The following is a 16,479-nucleotide window of genomic DNA, read 5'->3' as shown; positions in this document are numbered from 1 at the left end:
AATTCTTGTTATTAAACATTTGTAAGAATTTCCTTTTTATTTCTGTAGAAGTTTTTTTTTTTGAAAGTCCCTCAGTCATGTCCGACTCTTTGCTACCCTATGGACTGTAGCACGCCAGGGTCCTCTATCCATGAATTCAGGCCAGAATACTGGAGTGGGTAGCTATTCCTTTCTCCAGGGGATCTTCCCACCCCAGGCTTTGAACCCAGATCTCCCACATTGCAGGCAGATTCCTTTTTCTTTGTGAAGTGCTTGGTGTCCTGTTGGATACAGAGATTGACTCGAGCTGCAGTTTTGTTATCAGCTCCTAATTTGAAGGTCCGGTCATTCTCCTTGAAATAAGGTTGCTCTTTGCTCGAACTCAGATTCATTTAGCAGAGCTCTCCAAAAACGCTTAAAAGTACTTTGAGGCTTCTTTGGAGATGTCTGATAAACCTCGTAATGTAGATTTTCTAATTCTGACACTGTTTTCACCAATACTCACAGTAAAGTGTAGAAATTCAGGTCTGTTGTTCATTCAGTATGTGTGCCATGATGTCATTGTTAATTGCTGTTGCATTTATACATCAGATTAAACCTTGTTTTTTTTAGATGTGGTTAGTGTTGTGGTTGTGATCCAGAGACGTGTTTTGTTATTTATTGTCACCAAAGTTGGTCATAAGTTCTTAACATTTCTTAAGCAAAAACATACTTTTTTGCATCAACAGAGATAAATTATTAAGTATGCTTTTTTAAAGCATACTTTTCTCTTTTACTAAATTTATTTTTGTTCCTTTTTAAGGTCAGTTTGTCTTTATCCTTTAAATATTGAAATTATTTGAACCAATCTGATGACAAAAAGATCTGTGAAGAAAACGTAGTTGCTTATACTTAATTGGTCTTGTCCTTTTCCTGTGTATTTGAATCCAGTTTGTTGCAAAATAAGGGTTGCACCAAGATACTTGAAGTAATAAATCCATGTGCAATAAAAGTCTGTTTATCTTTGTGGCACAGATGTCTCTTCCGAGTTGTTCAAAATTTGAGTGATTCTCAGTAGTGTCTTTTTTTTTTTTTTTCCTTTCTTGTGAGGACCTTAATTCTAGGAGCTTCTGACTCTTTCCGACTCTGATTATAAAACAAGACTTTCCACTCTCCTTTTTGTGACTTTTATTAGGATGATATTTCTACTTAGCTTTAACCTCGGTGGCACTGGAAGAGAGAGTATTATCTCATTTTCAATAGGCTGTTTTGGATTTTGTTAAATGGGTGACTTAATTATCTTTACAGAGGTAGGTGCCTATGGATCTTGTCTTAGAATTCCGACCTGGTGAATGATGAACTTCAGTTTTCACTTTCTACAGTAATAGCCTACCTTGCACAAAGGGGTGTATGATTATACAAGAGATGTGTGAAAGCCCAATGGAAAGTGATAAATAGTTGGTGATGATGTATGATTGTCTGACTGCAACAATAGTTTCTCTAAAGATTCTCTTCATGCCTGAGTGTGCTTATGTATAGGGTATCCATGACCAAAGATGTATGATCATACATGTGGGCAAACATACATGCACATCCATGTGCCTTGGGAAGTATATGTTCCTGCTTACATTGTTGGTATTTTAATATGATTTTTTGATTATACTCAAATCAAATCCCATGTCCTTACAGTATTCATTGGAGGAGTTTTGTAAGCTCAGAACTAGATGATAAACTGAGAACCTGTGATAGATGGCTGAATATATTGAGAACAGTCATGTTGTGGAGAGATTTATCATTTTAGTTTCCTTGATACTCATGTTATTATACTACTCCTTCAAAAAATGAAATTGTATTTAAAACTGATCTTTCTTTTAAGGAGTAATTCCTTATTTTGACAAGACCTACTGACATCAAGCCCAACCTACTTCTTGTAATATAAATCATAACTTTAACCAGGCTTGTTAACACAAGTATTTACCTACTTAATGTTCTTTCTTCTTTGGATCTATCTAATGTGTAATTTGAAGACCCAGCCTAAGTCAGCAGTGGTATTGTCTTCTCCTCTGTCGCTTGCTAGCTCACCCTCTGCTGGATTTGTGAGACATTTTCAGGGCTGGGTCCTAGGCCTTGTGTGTCTTACGTTCAGTGTTTTCAGGAAGCCTGTCTGGCACGTGTGCATTTCTGTAGCATTTGTCATCTGTGTCATCCTTGGTGCACAGGCTGGTTTACAGCCAAGTGTCAGTGTCTGCACTTCCTCTCCTGAGCCAGGTTGTGAGCACGGTTAGCCCGGCTCAGTGTGCTCTGTTGGCAGTGCCCAGCTTTGTGCTGCACGCAGAGCCCCGTCAGACACCGGGTTGTGAATGGAGGAGATACCATGGGTTTTATGATGCATCTCAGGAACTCTTGTGTTATAGGTAGCAACCATTGCAGAAACAGATGAGTCTGCAGAATCAGAAGGTGTAATTGATTCTCATAAACGTAGAGAAATCCTTTCACGAAGACCCTCTTACAGGTAAGTTAAGTTTCCTACAGTCATGAAAAGTTTTTCCAAAAAGGGAGAAATAAAGATACCTCAGATTCTCCCATGATAGCTTTTCTGTTTTAAATCTCACTCATGTATCTTAATTCTTTGTATTGTTGAATTATATTTTAGAAAAATACTGAATGAACTTTCCTCTGATGTGCCTGGTGTACCCAAGATTGAAGAAGAAAAATCAGAGGAAGAGGGAACACCGCCTAACATCGCTGCTATGGCAGTACCGACTAGCATATATCAGACTAGCACGGGGCAATACAGTATGTATGCGGCGATTCCATATGACGTAGCGCTAGCTTTCAGTCTCTCATTTCCCTGAAGCAGCTTGGGTTTTGGCACTAAACTGTCCCATTTAAAAAATGCATCATAATACCTAAATTGTGTATCACAGTGTGAAAAGTACATGTTAAAGAAGTGAGAGATTTGTACTGACAGTTGTCGTATCCTTTTGAAAAATAACAAAAAAAAATTTGTTTACTAAATGAAGACAACTTTGGGGTCAAAATAAAGGGAAGGTTTTTCTTGTTTATATGTTTGTATTCACATCTAGTAAACACTTAAAACTTGACTGTTTTTGTCTCTATGATGCATGTGAACACAATAAGATATAAATGTCTGTATTTCGTTCTTGTTGACTTTTGTCACCAACAATTACATCTTATACTTACTAATCTAAAAGAGGTGCTTATGTTTTCTAAACTATGTTTTAAATGTAATTCTGTTTTCACTACTCTCTACTGTGTTAATTTGTGCTGCAGCTTTTTCTAGAAGAGAATGGAAAAATGACTTATTTTTTTAAACTAATGCAATTGGACAGATCATTTTATTTGAAATTTTAAGCACCGAAAGCTGTAAATAAACAGATACATTCACATTTAGTCTTGTGCATTTTAATGGGCTGTTAGTTCTGTGCTTTGTGCTCCAGTTAAAGCACTAGCCTTTCCCCAAATCAAGAACATTTGATATAAGAAATACTTTAGTAAAAAAGGAAAGAAAAGTGGGGAGGAAAAGAGAGAAAAGGGCAGGAAAAAAGCTAGTTAGGTACAGAAAAAAAGCTAGTTAGGTACAGAAAAAAGCTAGTTAGGTACAGAAATATGTGTGATGTTAATGACTGTGTTGATCCAAGTACAGTGTTAGTATTTTAGATATATTTTCTGTTTTCCCTTTAAAAAGTAATAATACCTACAAAAAGTCTCAAGTCTTAACTTATGACCTGGCTGTTGTAATCTGTGGAAAAGCCTTATACAGTCATTATTTTTTTTCTTTTAGTGGTGGTAGATTTGCAGTATTAAGCAAGTTCTGCTTTGGTGATTCTGGTTCTTTGGGTAGCTCCTACCCTGATACTAGGCAGAACTGGGCTATAATATAATTTGTCCTCATCCTGTACAGAGCGCTGATTGGACATGTCCAAAGTCAATGTCAGGAAAAGAGAACTCTCCACGGTCTATAAGAGTTAGACCTTGAGGTTTTCCCCTTCATTTTTCTTTAATCACTTCTCTGATTTATATGCCTTTTTTTTTTTCCTGACCCATGGGAGTAGATGAAGGGAATTTTAGAACCAGTGTGACTGGGCAGGGCTTGGAGATGCTGAAACCTCCTGGCTAGTCAGCTCTGGCCTTGAGCAGTGGGCTGTTACCATCTTATCATTGTCTCTTTTGTGTCATGATAGGGAAAATGTTGGAAATTACTGCTGAAATTATGCTAAGATATCTTCAAGTTTGGAGGGTGATTAAGATGCTGGCATCTTACAAATCTCTCTGGCATATCCTGAGTCTGCTTAGCAATTGATCTGTTTCTAAGTGACATGGGTGAGGATGCTGTGGGTGAATTTGTCTAGATTATTAGCTGAGAATTTGGAGTCGTGAGAACATGTTGGGTTGAGAGGATGTTGAAGCTGGCGATGATATGGGGAAGGCGGTGGTACATGGTCCTGCCAGTCACTGCCTGGTATAATTTCACATCTCGGGTTTTTAATCTTTGAAGTGTGACTAACACTAAATTGCCAAGCTCAGGGTTAATGTGAGAACAAAAGGAGACAACAGATTTGACCTGTGAGGGTAAAATCTTTTGACTCTTCATGTCAGAAGAGACATACTGCTTTTGACGTGAAACAGAGAAATGTAAGCCAGCTATGGCAGTGTCTCATTCACTGTTATTAAACTGTCCTCTCCAGCAGCATTTTGAGCTCTTAGCATGCCCTTAGAGCTGGGGGTTCAATATTGTCACTACCTTGGATGTGGAGTATGTGGGTGTGGGGGAGTGGAGTCAGAGGTTCTGGTTGAGAACTAGAAAATCAAATGTTTAGAAATTAGGGTATATATTTATTTGCCACATTAGAAATCATGGACATTTTTTTTTCATTAGCATAGAAGTTTAGGCATATTTATTTACTGTTTACCATATGGTTTTTCCATAACATGTCATGGACAGTTTGTTACTTAGTTTTCTTAATTTGGACCCATACAATATGATCATGGCAGTTATTTTAATAAAAAGTTGTGTTTGTCCAATATGTGTGGTCCGCAGGTTAAAAACTGTCATTTTATCGGTTCTCAAAAAGGGGATATTGCCTATGTTAAAAACGAATTTCTTAGATACTTAGTGACACTTGGTTATGTTGATAATTCTTTCATTTGAGTAGTGAATACTAATATTTAAGTTTTTCTTTAGAAGACCTTGCTTTAAATGTATATTTATTACAAGATCCATTTTCATCAACCATTTCTTACTAGCAGTAGCTTAACAGAAATTAATGATTAAATGTTCTTAACTATCTAGAAATAGAGTTATTGGTGTCTTTTGGTTTTTAGATTAGAGTTTATTTTACTAGAATTTCTGGAGATTTTTCTGTGTATTTCTATGTACCTAGTTTTGAGATCATTTTATAAACTTTTATTATAAAAAGATTTTAATTCTTTCTTCAACTTTCATCCATGGATAAAAAACTTCAAATATTACATATAAATTATAATTATTATTTATTTTAATTTGATGCAGTGAGTGCGTTGGTGTTAAAAACAAAGGAACTGTCAAAGTGGAGGAAATAAAATAAAAAATAAAAAAATGAAGTGTGCTTAAGTTTTCTTATATACAAGTAGTTGCATTTTTAGTAGCTGAAAGTGAGATATTTACAGAAGTTGGCCTTATTATTTCAACTTATTTTTTAAATGACAAAAGCAAGAAGTGAAAGTTAGAATAGGCTATTTCCAGGACTAGGGAAAATAACTTAAAATAGGCAGGGATCCGTTATTGCAACACCAAGAAAGTGAAACTTTATTGAAAGTACTGATGTTAGTGACAGGTTTGCTGTATGCCAATTAAGTCATTCTGGTCAAAGAAACTGTGATTTGTCTCAAGAGACTATTTCTGAACGATGGTGGTTCAGACTGTCTTAGAATTAGCAAAGAATGTTACTTGCTGCATGACATGCATTGAGTGGGAATGAATTCATGAACAGAAGTTGTGGTTATTCTATTTGTGCTGTTGCAGGTAAATAAATTTAAATGTTTGAAGTTTCTTTATTAAATTTTCTCTAAAGACAATTTTTTTTTAACCCATTGTCGAGCTAACCCTACTTCTTCCCTTACCAGTTAAGGGCTATCATCCAAGACTTCAAATTATTTTTTCCTAAACATCTCTGTCTCTTTTCTTGCTCCTACTTTGTTTCCTAGGAATCTTGTTAGAGTGAGTCTCTATTAACTCATCTGTATGCTCACAGTAAGTAAGTTCATCCTAAATCCACCATTATGAAGAAAGGTTATCTGTGACCTTTGTGTACTGCTTGAAGAATTCAGAATTCTCAGGAAGCTTGAATGAATAAGCACCCATTCCATTTCTTCACAGAGGAATTGGCATTCCAAAGTAAATGCAGTTGCATTTATTGCTGTTAGGAATGCCTTTGCTTCTGTGCTCCCAAGGTACCTTTCAAAGCAAACTTTGGATGGTATCTGCTTAGTGTCAGTCTGGTTCTTTACCTTTGGTGCTGCTGTTCTTGTTGTAGTACCAGGCTGTTTTAGTCTTTCCGGTACTCACAGTTTCTGTGTTGTGCTCACTTTTTGAATTTCAGTCTGAGAATTCACTGAAAATAAGGTCTGTTCTTTCTCTCTTTTTTTTGGCTATTCCTTTTTAAAGTTCATTCAGTGAGGTTTTATGTATGAATCCTTTCATTGCAATTGGAATAAAGATGGTTTTAAATTGTAAATTATAAGTAATTAAACATTTGCATGTTCATGTGTTTGAATTAGCTCATATATAGTAGTAGTGGTAGTGTTAGTCGCTTGGTCATATCCGACTCTTTGCGACCCCATGCACTGTGGCTTGTCAGGCTCCTCTGTCCATGGGATTCTCCAGGCAAGAATACTGGAGTGGGTTGCCATTCCCTTCTCCAGAGGATCTTTCTGACCCAGGGATCGAACCTGGGTCTTCTTCATTGCAGGCAGATTCTTTACCGTCTGAGCTACAGGGAAGATCCTGTAGTTTGAATTAGCTCATATATACAAATTTAGACTTAAAAAGATGTATCATGTGAAAAAAGGTCAGATGAAGTCTTAAATTTTGCTTCTTCCTCATTTGGTCATGAATTTTTTTTTCAGTTTCTATCCTTTTTTCTCTTCCTCCTTTATTGATTATATACACCTTTAAAATATTATTTTTTAATTAATTTTTTTTTTACCAAAGTTCTTGAATTTTCATCCTATAAGTAGTGTTTTCCTTGCTTCAGTGATACTACTCCCTCTAAGAAGAGAAGTGTGCCATGGCAGTGAATAGAAGAAGTAGCAGATCTTTTTAAACAGTTTTTTATACCAAGAATTTTTAAAGAATTGCCTAGACTAGTTGGTATGGTATCATCCTGGTTACCATGGAATATGGTAAGTTGGGGATGGGGAGACCATACTTGTTAATTCTGACTTGAAACTAAATATCATGGCTATGTCAGAATGTATAGGAAGACATCTATGTAACCACTAAAACTGACTTAGTAGAAAAATACTTCTTAACTAATGAATTAAACTCTCTGTAGACAAACTTTTTTTTTTATTAATGTAAGGTCAGTGTGTTCAAGATTCAGTCTGTGGGTGTAGAGTAGAGTGACCTACTTAATTATGGGGTGTAGTTCACCTGAGACTTTGGGGGACAGAAAGTTAAGCATATCCCAGAGCAACTGGAATACCAGACCTTAACCGCTGCCCGCCACTACTATAAGCAGATAGTATACCATCCGGCTTGAGTCAACTCATAAAGGACAGTGAAGTAGAATTTAACTGATCATGTAATCTAAGCATTCAGTTTTCCTTCAGTTGAGATTATTTCATCAAATCGTAATGTTATTAAGGCTTACTTAGAAGAGGAAAATAAGTGTGCATGTGTTAGGTGGCCTAAAATAGTACACTACTTTACCTCTGCTTGCATCCTAATCACTATACACAGGCCCGTGTAGGCTCTCCAGTACGAACAATAAAGTGGCCATAAGTATAAGCTTTTATGCCTCAGTTGCATGCCCACCAGGCTGCTCTGTTCATGGAATTCTCCAAGCAAGAATACTGGATGGGTAGCCATTCCCTTTTCCAGGGGATCTTCCTGATCCAGGGATCAAACCTAAGTCTCCTGCACTGCAAGTGGATTCTTTACTGTCTGAGCCACCAGGGCAGCCCTTTCAGTCCAGGAGAGCATTAATAAAACCTAGGTCCCCAAGGACCTAGGAATCAGTAGGAAATACAAAGCTGTTTTATTTTCATTGGTTCCTAATGGCCTTGATATGGGCCAGTGATTTTATTTTTAAATGATTTGCCAGACCTGATGTCTGAGATTGGTTTTGACAAATAGCTGACACAAAATTCTTTTACCTTTTATGTTCACTAGAAATTTTCCATAAGTTTATAAAGTTAATAATTAGCTAAGATATAACTAAACTCAGTTAATTTCATTTTTGTTTTTCCTACTACTTAATTTATATTGATATGTTTATTGAAAACATATTATGCTATCCTTGAAAATTTTTGTAACCTAAAAAGTTTCCTCCTTACATCTTTTGAATATATACACACATGCTCACAAAGCCTATTTCCGGTATTCAGCAATGGGGATATTGTCAGTTGAGAGAGAATATTTTTAAATGGGACAGACCTCTGTCATTTGCTTATGCCAAAATCAAGAGTGCCTTTGATATAAAAAAAAAAAAAAAGTTAGGCTAAAGGACAAGACTCATCGGTAGAAGCATTTTCTCTCTAGAGCCAGCTTCTGCGTGCCTGCTTGTCTTTGTTTTCCATGTCTAGTTATGTAATGATCATAAGAACAGATTCCGTTTTTCACATCGCGAAAGCAAACAAATTTGGTTAGATCTATTGGGGAAACATTGAAAGCTAAAAGAGTAAAACAAATGAAGTATGAAAAGAAGAAAGAAAGGATCTTTATCTACCTATTTCATGGTTCTTATCCTTGGAAGCGACTACTCAGATTTGTTACTAGTTCAAAACCTTGATAATACTGTCAATATGGAAAATTAAGTTCTATAATTACAATTGGAAACCATACTTCATTTAGCTCTTCTACACTCACATGTGGCTTAAGTTTCCATCTGTCCTGTCTTGAGGAAATGATAGCCATTCACTCATCAGTCATATTTATTGAGTGCCTGCTGTGTGCTAGGCTTTGTGCTTCTTAACATGGTGCGTACACTGCCCGTGCCTTTTCTTTATAAAGCACTGTTTCTTTGACATCCAACTATCAACTGAAAATATGCATTCAAATATATAACAACATATGACATTCATTCATGTCCACCCATGAAGATCCAAGGAGGCGATATCTCTTCTTTTTTAGATTTCTCTCTAACCCTTTTATTATTAAGAGTGAGTCCTGAGACCCTTGAAATCTTTGGACAGTCATGGTGAAATGTTGTTTTGAAAATGTGTTCAAAATATAATGCTGTAGATGAACGAGACAAATAAAGTCAGATTGCTTCAGAGTTTCTCAACTATTGACATTTTGGTAACTGATTCTTCAGTTTCTATCAGTCTTGTGCTAGCCTGCCAGTGAGCTAAAACCAGATAGTGCCTCTGTGTTGAAATCTTTTTTAAAAATGTTAACTCATCTTTCTGTGTTGGCCCTAGAACTTTAGGTCAAAGAACTGAAGATTTGGTGGTGGTGGTGGTGGTGGTTGTTATTGTTACTAATAGTTCTGACAGGTTTATCTGATCAGATTGTCACCTTTGCTTAGATGACAACAAAGTTAGAAAATGACTCTGAAATATTCAGAATATACCTTAGACACTACCACAGCATTCCTGTAGGGCACTTACATTAAATTATAGGGGTCATGTTACTCTGACTATGTGTTAACTTCTATCTTCATTGTAAAGTCTAGTTAGCTGGTTTATATGTGATTTTTTTTTTTTTTTTACAGACTAGCCCTTGTTCCACTTGACCTCTAGTGTCTAAACTAAAACATGGAGTCATCTTTATGTTAAAGTATACAGAGCTCTCAGATATTTTCAATAGTATTTGTCTATTAGAGTGAAATTTTAAAACATAACATTTGATCAGTTATTCTTTCAAAACTTTCTGTTAATATGTCAGCTTTTAAACATGGTTGGTAAGCCTCAATATTTAAGGGAAGTCTACCTCATATCTTTTGCCATAGCTACAGTTATTTAAGATATTTTGTAGAGGTAAATACTGTAGCACAAATTCTTTCCGTACAGTTACCTTTTAAGGTTCTTTCTGACTTAGCATTTTATATTTCAGGATTCTCCTGACATAATCAAAATGGTAAAAGTTACAGTTTTATAGACTTGCACTTTAAAACCTCATGTCTAAATGTATATATACACACATATGTTTTATTAAATATTTAAGTACACATATATTTTAATAAATATATATAGGCTTTAAAGCTATATATTAAATATATATTCCATTAAAAGGTACTTTTGATGATAAATTAGACAAGTAGTTAGCTGAAGGTACAAGTTTATTGTAATTATAATGCTCGATGGAACTTAACTGACCATTTCTTAAATCTTAGAAGAATGTTGTTTATAACTAATACTGTATGAGAAAGAAAAGAGAAAGTCAAAACCTGGACTTTATTCCTGCCTGCATCTCCATTCTTCTTCTTAAATACTATATATATGTATATGGATGCCAGAGAGGAGGAAGAACTCCCTGAGTTCTGGGGATTTCAAGCAGTTCTGAATATGAGACATTTTCAAGTGTTTTGAGCTTTTTCAGTGTGTTTACCCATGAAGGAGGGTCCCTTGATCAATCTAGCATAGAGAATTAAGGGTAACTTGAGAATGAGAAGCTTTGGTCATATAGAGGTCCAGAGTATGTATTCTTCCAATATGGGGTTGTTAAGAACAAATCTTGAAATTCTCTAATACTTCTTTTCTTTTTCTGTTAAGTTGCTATAGCCCAAGGTGGAACAATCCAGATTTCTAACCCAGGATCTGATGGTGTTCAGGGACTGCAGGCATTAACAATGACAAATTCAGGAGCTCCTCCACCAGGTGCTACAATTGTGCAGTACGCAGCACAGTCAGCAGATGGCACACAGCAGTTCTTTGTCCCAGGCAGCCAGGTGGTGGTTCAAGGTATATGTCATTCATCTAATACATTTAGAATACCTGTGGGTTACTAGAGTGCGCTATTTAGTGGTGATTTCATAGTTCTCTGAAACATACAGGATGTAGATTTGGGGAGGGAGGGAGGGGGCAGAGAGGACTTTAAAAGGCTTGGAGAAGTATTTTAGCATACTAAAGCAAAAGTTAAATAAACTATACAGTTTTCAATTTTTAGCAGATTTTATTGGCTCTAAAGAAAAGTTAAATTCAGAGTAACAATGGAAAAAAAGGAGTTGGAAACATGAAGTTTTTAAGTAAATATTCTTCCTCTGGGGATTAGAAATGTACCGAATATGTTTTTAGTACCTAGTCTTAGGAAGACTTAAGTATTCAGTCCACAATGCACTGAATTTGGGTTTTTCCCCGGTTGTTACACTCAAGCCTACTCTCTAGACATCTTATTTCAAAACAAATGCTGATTTTGTGCTTTCTTTTGAGCATTTTTAGTACATTTGAATTCTGAGGTACCTATTCTATCTCTTGTGAAAGCTAAGAGTAGTGAAATGAAGCAGTTGTGATACATAGCCTTAAGTTTTTAGGGTAACCTAAGACTTCAATGAAAACTGAAGTATACAGTATTTTTTATTCTATTCAGCTGTGCTCAAATAACTATAATGTGTTCAATGCAACTTTCAAAAAATTCCCCTTGGTCTATTTGCACTAATTTTAAGGGTGGGGGGTAACATCAGTTGTTTTAGTTTGAAAGTTTTGCAAGTATAAAAAATAGCAGATTACAATTGATGAGTCTCTTGATAATTTAGATTTACTCTGAAGTATTTGGGGCACTATATGGAGTATAATTGGAGAAGGCAATGGCACCCCACTCCAGTACTCTTGCCTGGAAAATCCCATGAATGGAGGAGCCTGGTGGGCTGCAGTCCATGGGGTCGCTAAGAGTCAGACACAACCAAGCGACTTCACTTACACTTTTCACTTTCATGCATTGGAGAAGGAAATGGCAACCCACTCCAGTGTTCTTGCCTGGAGAATCCCACGGACTGGGGAGCCTGGTGGGCTGCCGTCGATGGGGTCGCACAGAGTCGGACATGACTGAAGCGACTTAGCAGCAGCAGCAGCAGCAGCAGCAGCAGCATGGAGTATAATAAAAATGTACGAAAAGCTAAACTGGTGACATTTATGGAGTTAAAAAAAATCAGTAGTATTTACCCAGTGCTTTAATGTTTTCTTTTAAATATAAAATTAAAGCACCCATTCTATTTATCTGATACTCATAAATCCTTTATACCTAAGTGAAAAATCATAAAGAATGCTCTCATTTCTTCTTTTATCTTTTTTAATATGGATGATCTACTGACAACTTGCTACTTTAAGAAGGAGTTTTTTTTTTTTAATGTTTTGTGTTGTACATCAGTAATACACATGTAAGTCTTCTATTTGGGCGGGGGAGTTAACAAGTCTTTTTCTTCCATAAGTCACAAAGGATATTTTTCTGCATTGATTCTGTCAGCTTTATGGTTTTACCTTCCACATTACATTGTTAATGTACCTGTGGCCCACCTCTGTGTAGGGTTGGGTGAAAGCCTGTTTTTATTTCTTTGTCTGCATACGCAGCCAGTTGTGCACCGTCTTAACTGTACAGTAAGTAGGCCTTGTGCAGTCGTGAAATGTCTCAGCATTCTCGCTGCTGCATGCCAGCACCACACTGCTTTTGTTGTCACAGAACAAGGACCCCTTTTTTGTCTTTTTAACTTTTTGTTTTTAGTGCTGTTTTCGCTTTTGTGAACTATAGTTCTCTCATATGCACTGGGAATAAGGTTGAATTTCTAAATACTAATAGTATAATACAGTAAGAAAACCAATGATAAGATTACACTCAATTTATCGATTGACTTAGGGAGAACTGAAGTCTTTTTTCTTATTGAGGTATACCTGACACATAGCATTTTTGTTAATTTCAGGTATACAACATAATGATCCTACATTTGTACAGTCACAGCTAGTGATCGCCGTGATAAGGCTGTTTATTATAACATACTTAACCATGTATAGTTACAGACATTTTTTGTTGTGTGCTGAGGACCGGAGATCAGCCCTTGGATTTCTTTGGAAGGAATGATGCTAAAGCTGAAACTCCAGTACTTTGGCCACCTCATGCAAAGAGTTGACTCATTGGAAAAGACTCTGATGCTGGCAGGGATTGGGGGCAGGAGGAGAAGGGGACGACAGAGGATGAGATGGCTGGATGGCATCACTGACTCGATGGACGTGAATCTGAGTGAACTCCGGGAGATGGTGATGGACAGGGAGGCCTGGTGTGCTGCGATTCATGGGGTCGCAAAGAGTCGGACACGACTGAGCGACTGAACTGAACTGAGGACCTTTAAGACTTACTCTTTGTAAGTCTTACAACACAATGTTAGTAACATACAACACAATGTTAGTAACATACAACACAATGTTAGTAACTCTAGTCGCCAATTTGCACTTTACATTCCTGGGACTTATTTTATAACTAGAATTTGTACCTTTTGACATCCCCTTCACTCTTTTTTGCTCTCCTCCATGTTCCACCTTTGGCATCCACCAGTCTGCTCTCTTTGTCTGTGAGTCTGAGTTTTGTTTAAATTTCACATATAAGTGATATCATCCAGCATTTGTCTTTCTCTGTCTGACTGATTTTACTTCGCATAATTCTCTTCTCAGGGTCCATCTGTGCTGTCACAAATGGCAGAATTTCCTTCCTTTTTTATAATTGATTAAAATTACATTATATATATATATATACGCATATACCACATCTTCTTTATTTCTCTGTCGACAGACACTTAGATTGCTTCCATGTTTTGGCTATTGTAAATATTGCTGCAGTGAACACGAGGGTGTAGATATCTTTTTGAATTAGTATTTTTATTTTCTTCAGATAAATACCCAGAAGTAGGATTGCTGCATCATAGGGTAGTTGATTCTTAATTTTTTAAGGACCCTCCATAGTGTTTTCCATAGTGGCTGCACCAATTTATATTCCCACCAAACAGAGCATAACTTATTCAGATCTTAACTTTTAACAGTTTAAAATTTTCTCCATGGCGGGTTGGCGGGGGGGGGGGGGGGGGGGGGAGTCTTGTCATACTCTGAATAGTGTTCAATTCTTAAATACTTGATGGTGTTGGGTTTTTGTTTTTGCTATTAGGAGTGGTAGCTCTTTGTTACATTCTCTGGTTGCTGGTATAGAGAAATAATTTTTTTTTTAAGTTTATCTTTTATCTATGAACCTTGCTAAAACTCTAATTACTTCTACTGCTAATAATATTCTGACTCTTGGTGAATCTCTCTGTGATCCTACATGAATGTTTATATCAAACACAAATAAGATATAAATAAATATTCCTCTTGTTCTTTCTCCTTGCCTTTACTTTTTTTTTTTTCCTTGCCTTTACTTTTCTCTTCTCCTTCTCCATCTGAAAAATAATGGTGGCCAGGGGTTCTACTTCTTCCTTAAACATAGCAGGGTCCGTGGGCATTCTTGTCTTACTCTCTGTCGACCTTCCACCCTGTCAGCCCCTTGAAAGGTCACAGCGGTTTCCCTGTGAGTCTCTGTCCTCATCTTTTTTTTTTTTTTTCACATTGTGCCACATAATGCTTTTGAATGCAAAGTGTTCCTGTACAACAGAAGTTTATAAATGACTACTTCTTAAACAGCTTTCTAGACCCCAGGGGTCTGGCAGTGTTTCATACTTTTATTTCTAAACAGTTTAGATAAAAATTTAAGAATAATACAAAGGCATTCTGGATCATCTGAATAAGCTACACCTATGCTCCTGTAATTATGCTGATTACCTTCACTGCCTGGGTAGCCCTGCCCTTCTTCCGGTCCCCTCGGCCCAGCTCCCAGGTGCTGGTGGTTGTGGTGGAGCTCAGGCTGCATCCCAGGCCCTCTCCTGCCTGGCTTGAGTGCTCTCTCTGGATGACCTCATCCCTGCTCCTGGCTCACATCTCTTGATGCCTAAAGTCCAAAACCCCACATTAATTTTTCCCACCCCACTTCCCTTTCTGTTACCCTATTTCATTCAGTAACTGTCCATCCTGTTACTTCATGCAGAATCCTGGGTGTCGCCTGTCACTCTCCCGCCCCGTCTTCATCCCTCCTCCTTGCTAAACAGCCCATGTCTTCATTCCTCCCCATCTCCACTGTCACAGTCCTCTTTCCGGACCTTGGTGATCCCTGTCCACTGCCCGGTGGCTGCCCTGAAGCTGGCGGCTATGGAGCAGCACTCTGATTTTCTTCCTCATGCCAGAAGCAGCAGCTCCCTTGTTGGCCTGGTGTTTTGGGAACTGCTCCTGAAAGTTTAGCTAGGCTCCCTTTACTCATACTTCCCAGTGATTCTGGGAGCTACTAATATTTCTTAGAAACAAAAGTCTCTGTCTCCAGCATTTCTTCTTTCCCGTTCTGCTCTCCCTTCTGCAGTTCAGAGTGGTGTTTGTGAAATTTTCAAGTGTGTAATCACGTCAACCTCTTCTGCTCAAAACCCTTGTGTGAATGCCTGTTACTTGTTAGAGTCAGAGTCCCTAACAAAGCCCAAGCCTCTGCTTGATCCAGGCTTTCCTTCCTCGCTGGACTTCTCCCTACACTTGTCCCTCTTCTGTGCAGAGTTCCTTTCATTTCCTGTCCTGTGCCATGTGCCCTCTCCCCTCTAGGGCCCTCACCTGGAGCCATTCACCCTGGCAGGAGCACTTCCCCCATCACTTCATGCTGAGAAATACTTTCCTAGGCAGCCTTCCCCAACCTTCTACATCTGGCTCCTGGGACCCCTGACGTGTAATAAATGTTTGATAACCGTTTACTGAACGAAAGCGAAATAGTCTCTCTCTGTAAAAATGTTACTAACTAGTTCCATGTGCTGATTAACCAAGTTTATCTAGTCCAGGGGATTTATTAAAACTGTACCGATAGCAGTAGTCAGCCAAGCAACCAACACCCCTTCTTCCTTTCCTTCCTCTACTCTTTTTTAAAAATATATTTATATTTATTTACTTGGCTGCTCTGGGTCTTAGCTGAGGCATGTAGGATTTAGTTCCCTGACCAGGGATCGAACCTAAGCCCCCTGTATTGGGAGTCTTAGCCACTGGACCACCAGGGAAGTACCTCCCCTCTTTTTTTTTAACACAAATAGGTTTGAGCACCCAAGTGCCAATTTAAAGAAATGTTGAGATTAAAATCAATGTGAACTTTCTCAAATTTGAAATAAAAGTTGATCAAGAGTCCTGAACCCAAGCCCTCAGGCATGGCTGGAATGGAAAAGAGTCCCTCATGGACTCTCCATTGGTCTCCAGACTTTCTTACTTAGTCAGGATGTCTTCAGTTTATGTGCTTCGGAAAATTACTAGAACCATGGATCCTTCATC

The 16,479-nt window shown here is 37.6% G+C and overlaps 1 protein-coding gene across 18 annotated transcripts in view; it reads left to right on the top strand.

Annotated features, from left to right (window-relative positions):
- Positions 1–16,479, top strand: part of CREM (cAMP responsive element modulator) — a 67,742-nt gene that overhangs the window by 36,569 nt on the left and 14,694 nt on the right. For 10 of the 18 annotated variants that reach the window (XM_060396817.1, XM_012188041.5, XM_027976345.3 and 7 more), the window contains 2 exon segments: positions 2,373–2,470; positions 2,612–2,754. In XM_060396817.1, coding sequence (XP_060252800.1) covers positions 2,373–2,470; positions 2,612–2,754 — 241 coding nt within the window. 18 annotated transcript variants of the gene reach the window in all.

The sequence above is a fragment of the Ovis aries genome, chromosome 13, assembly GCF_016772045.2.
Source record: "Ovis aries strain OAR_USU_Benz2616 breed Rambouillet chromosome 13, ARS-UI_Ramb_v3.0, whole genome shotgun sequence".
Lineage (NCBI taxonomy): Eukaryota > Metazoa > Chordata > Mammalia > Artiodactyla > Bovidae > Ovis > Ovis aries.
The sequence above is the reverse complement of the archived record's forward strand: the minus strand, read 5'-3'. Positions and strand labels throughout refer to the sequence as shown.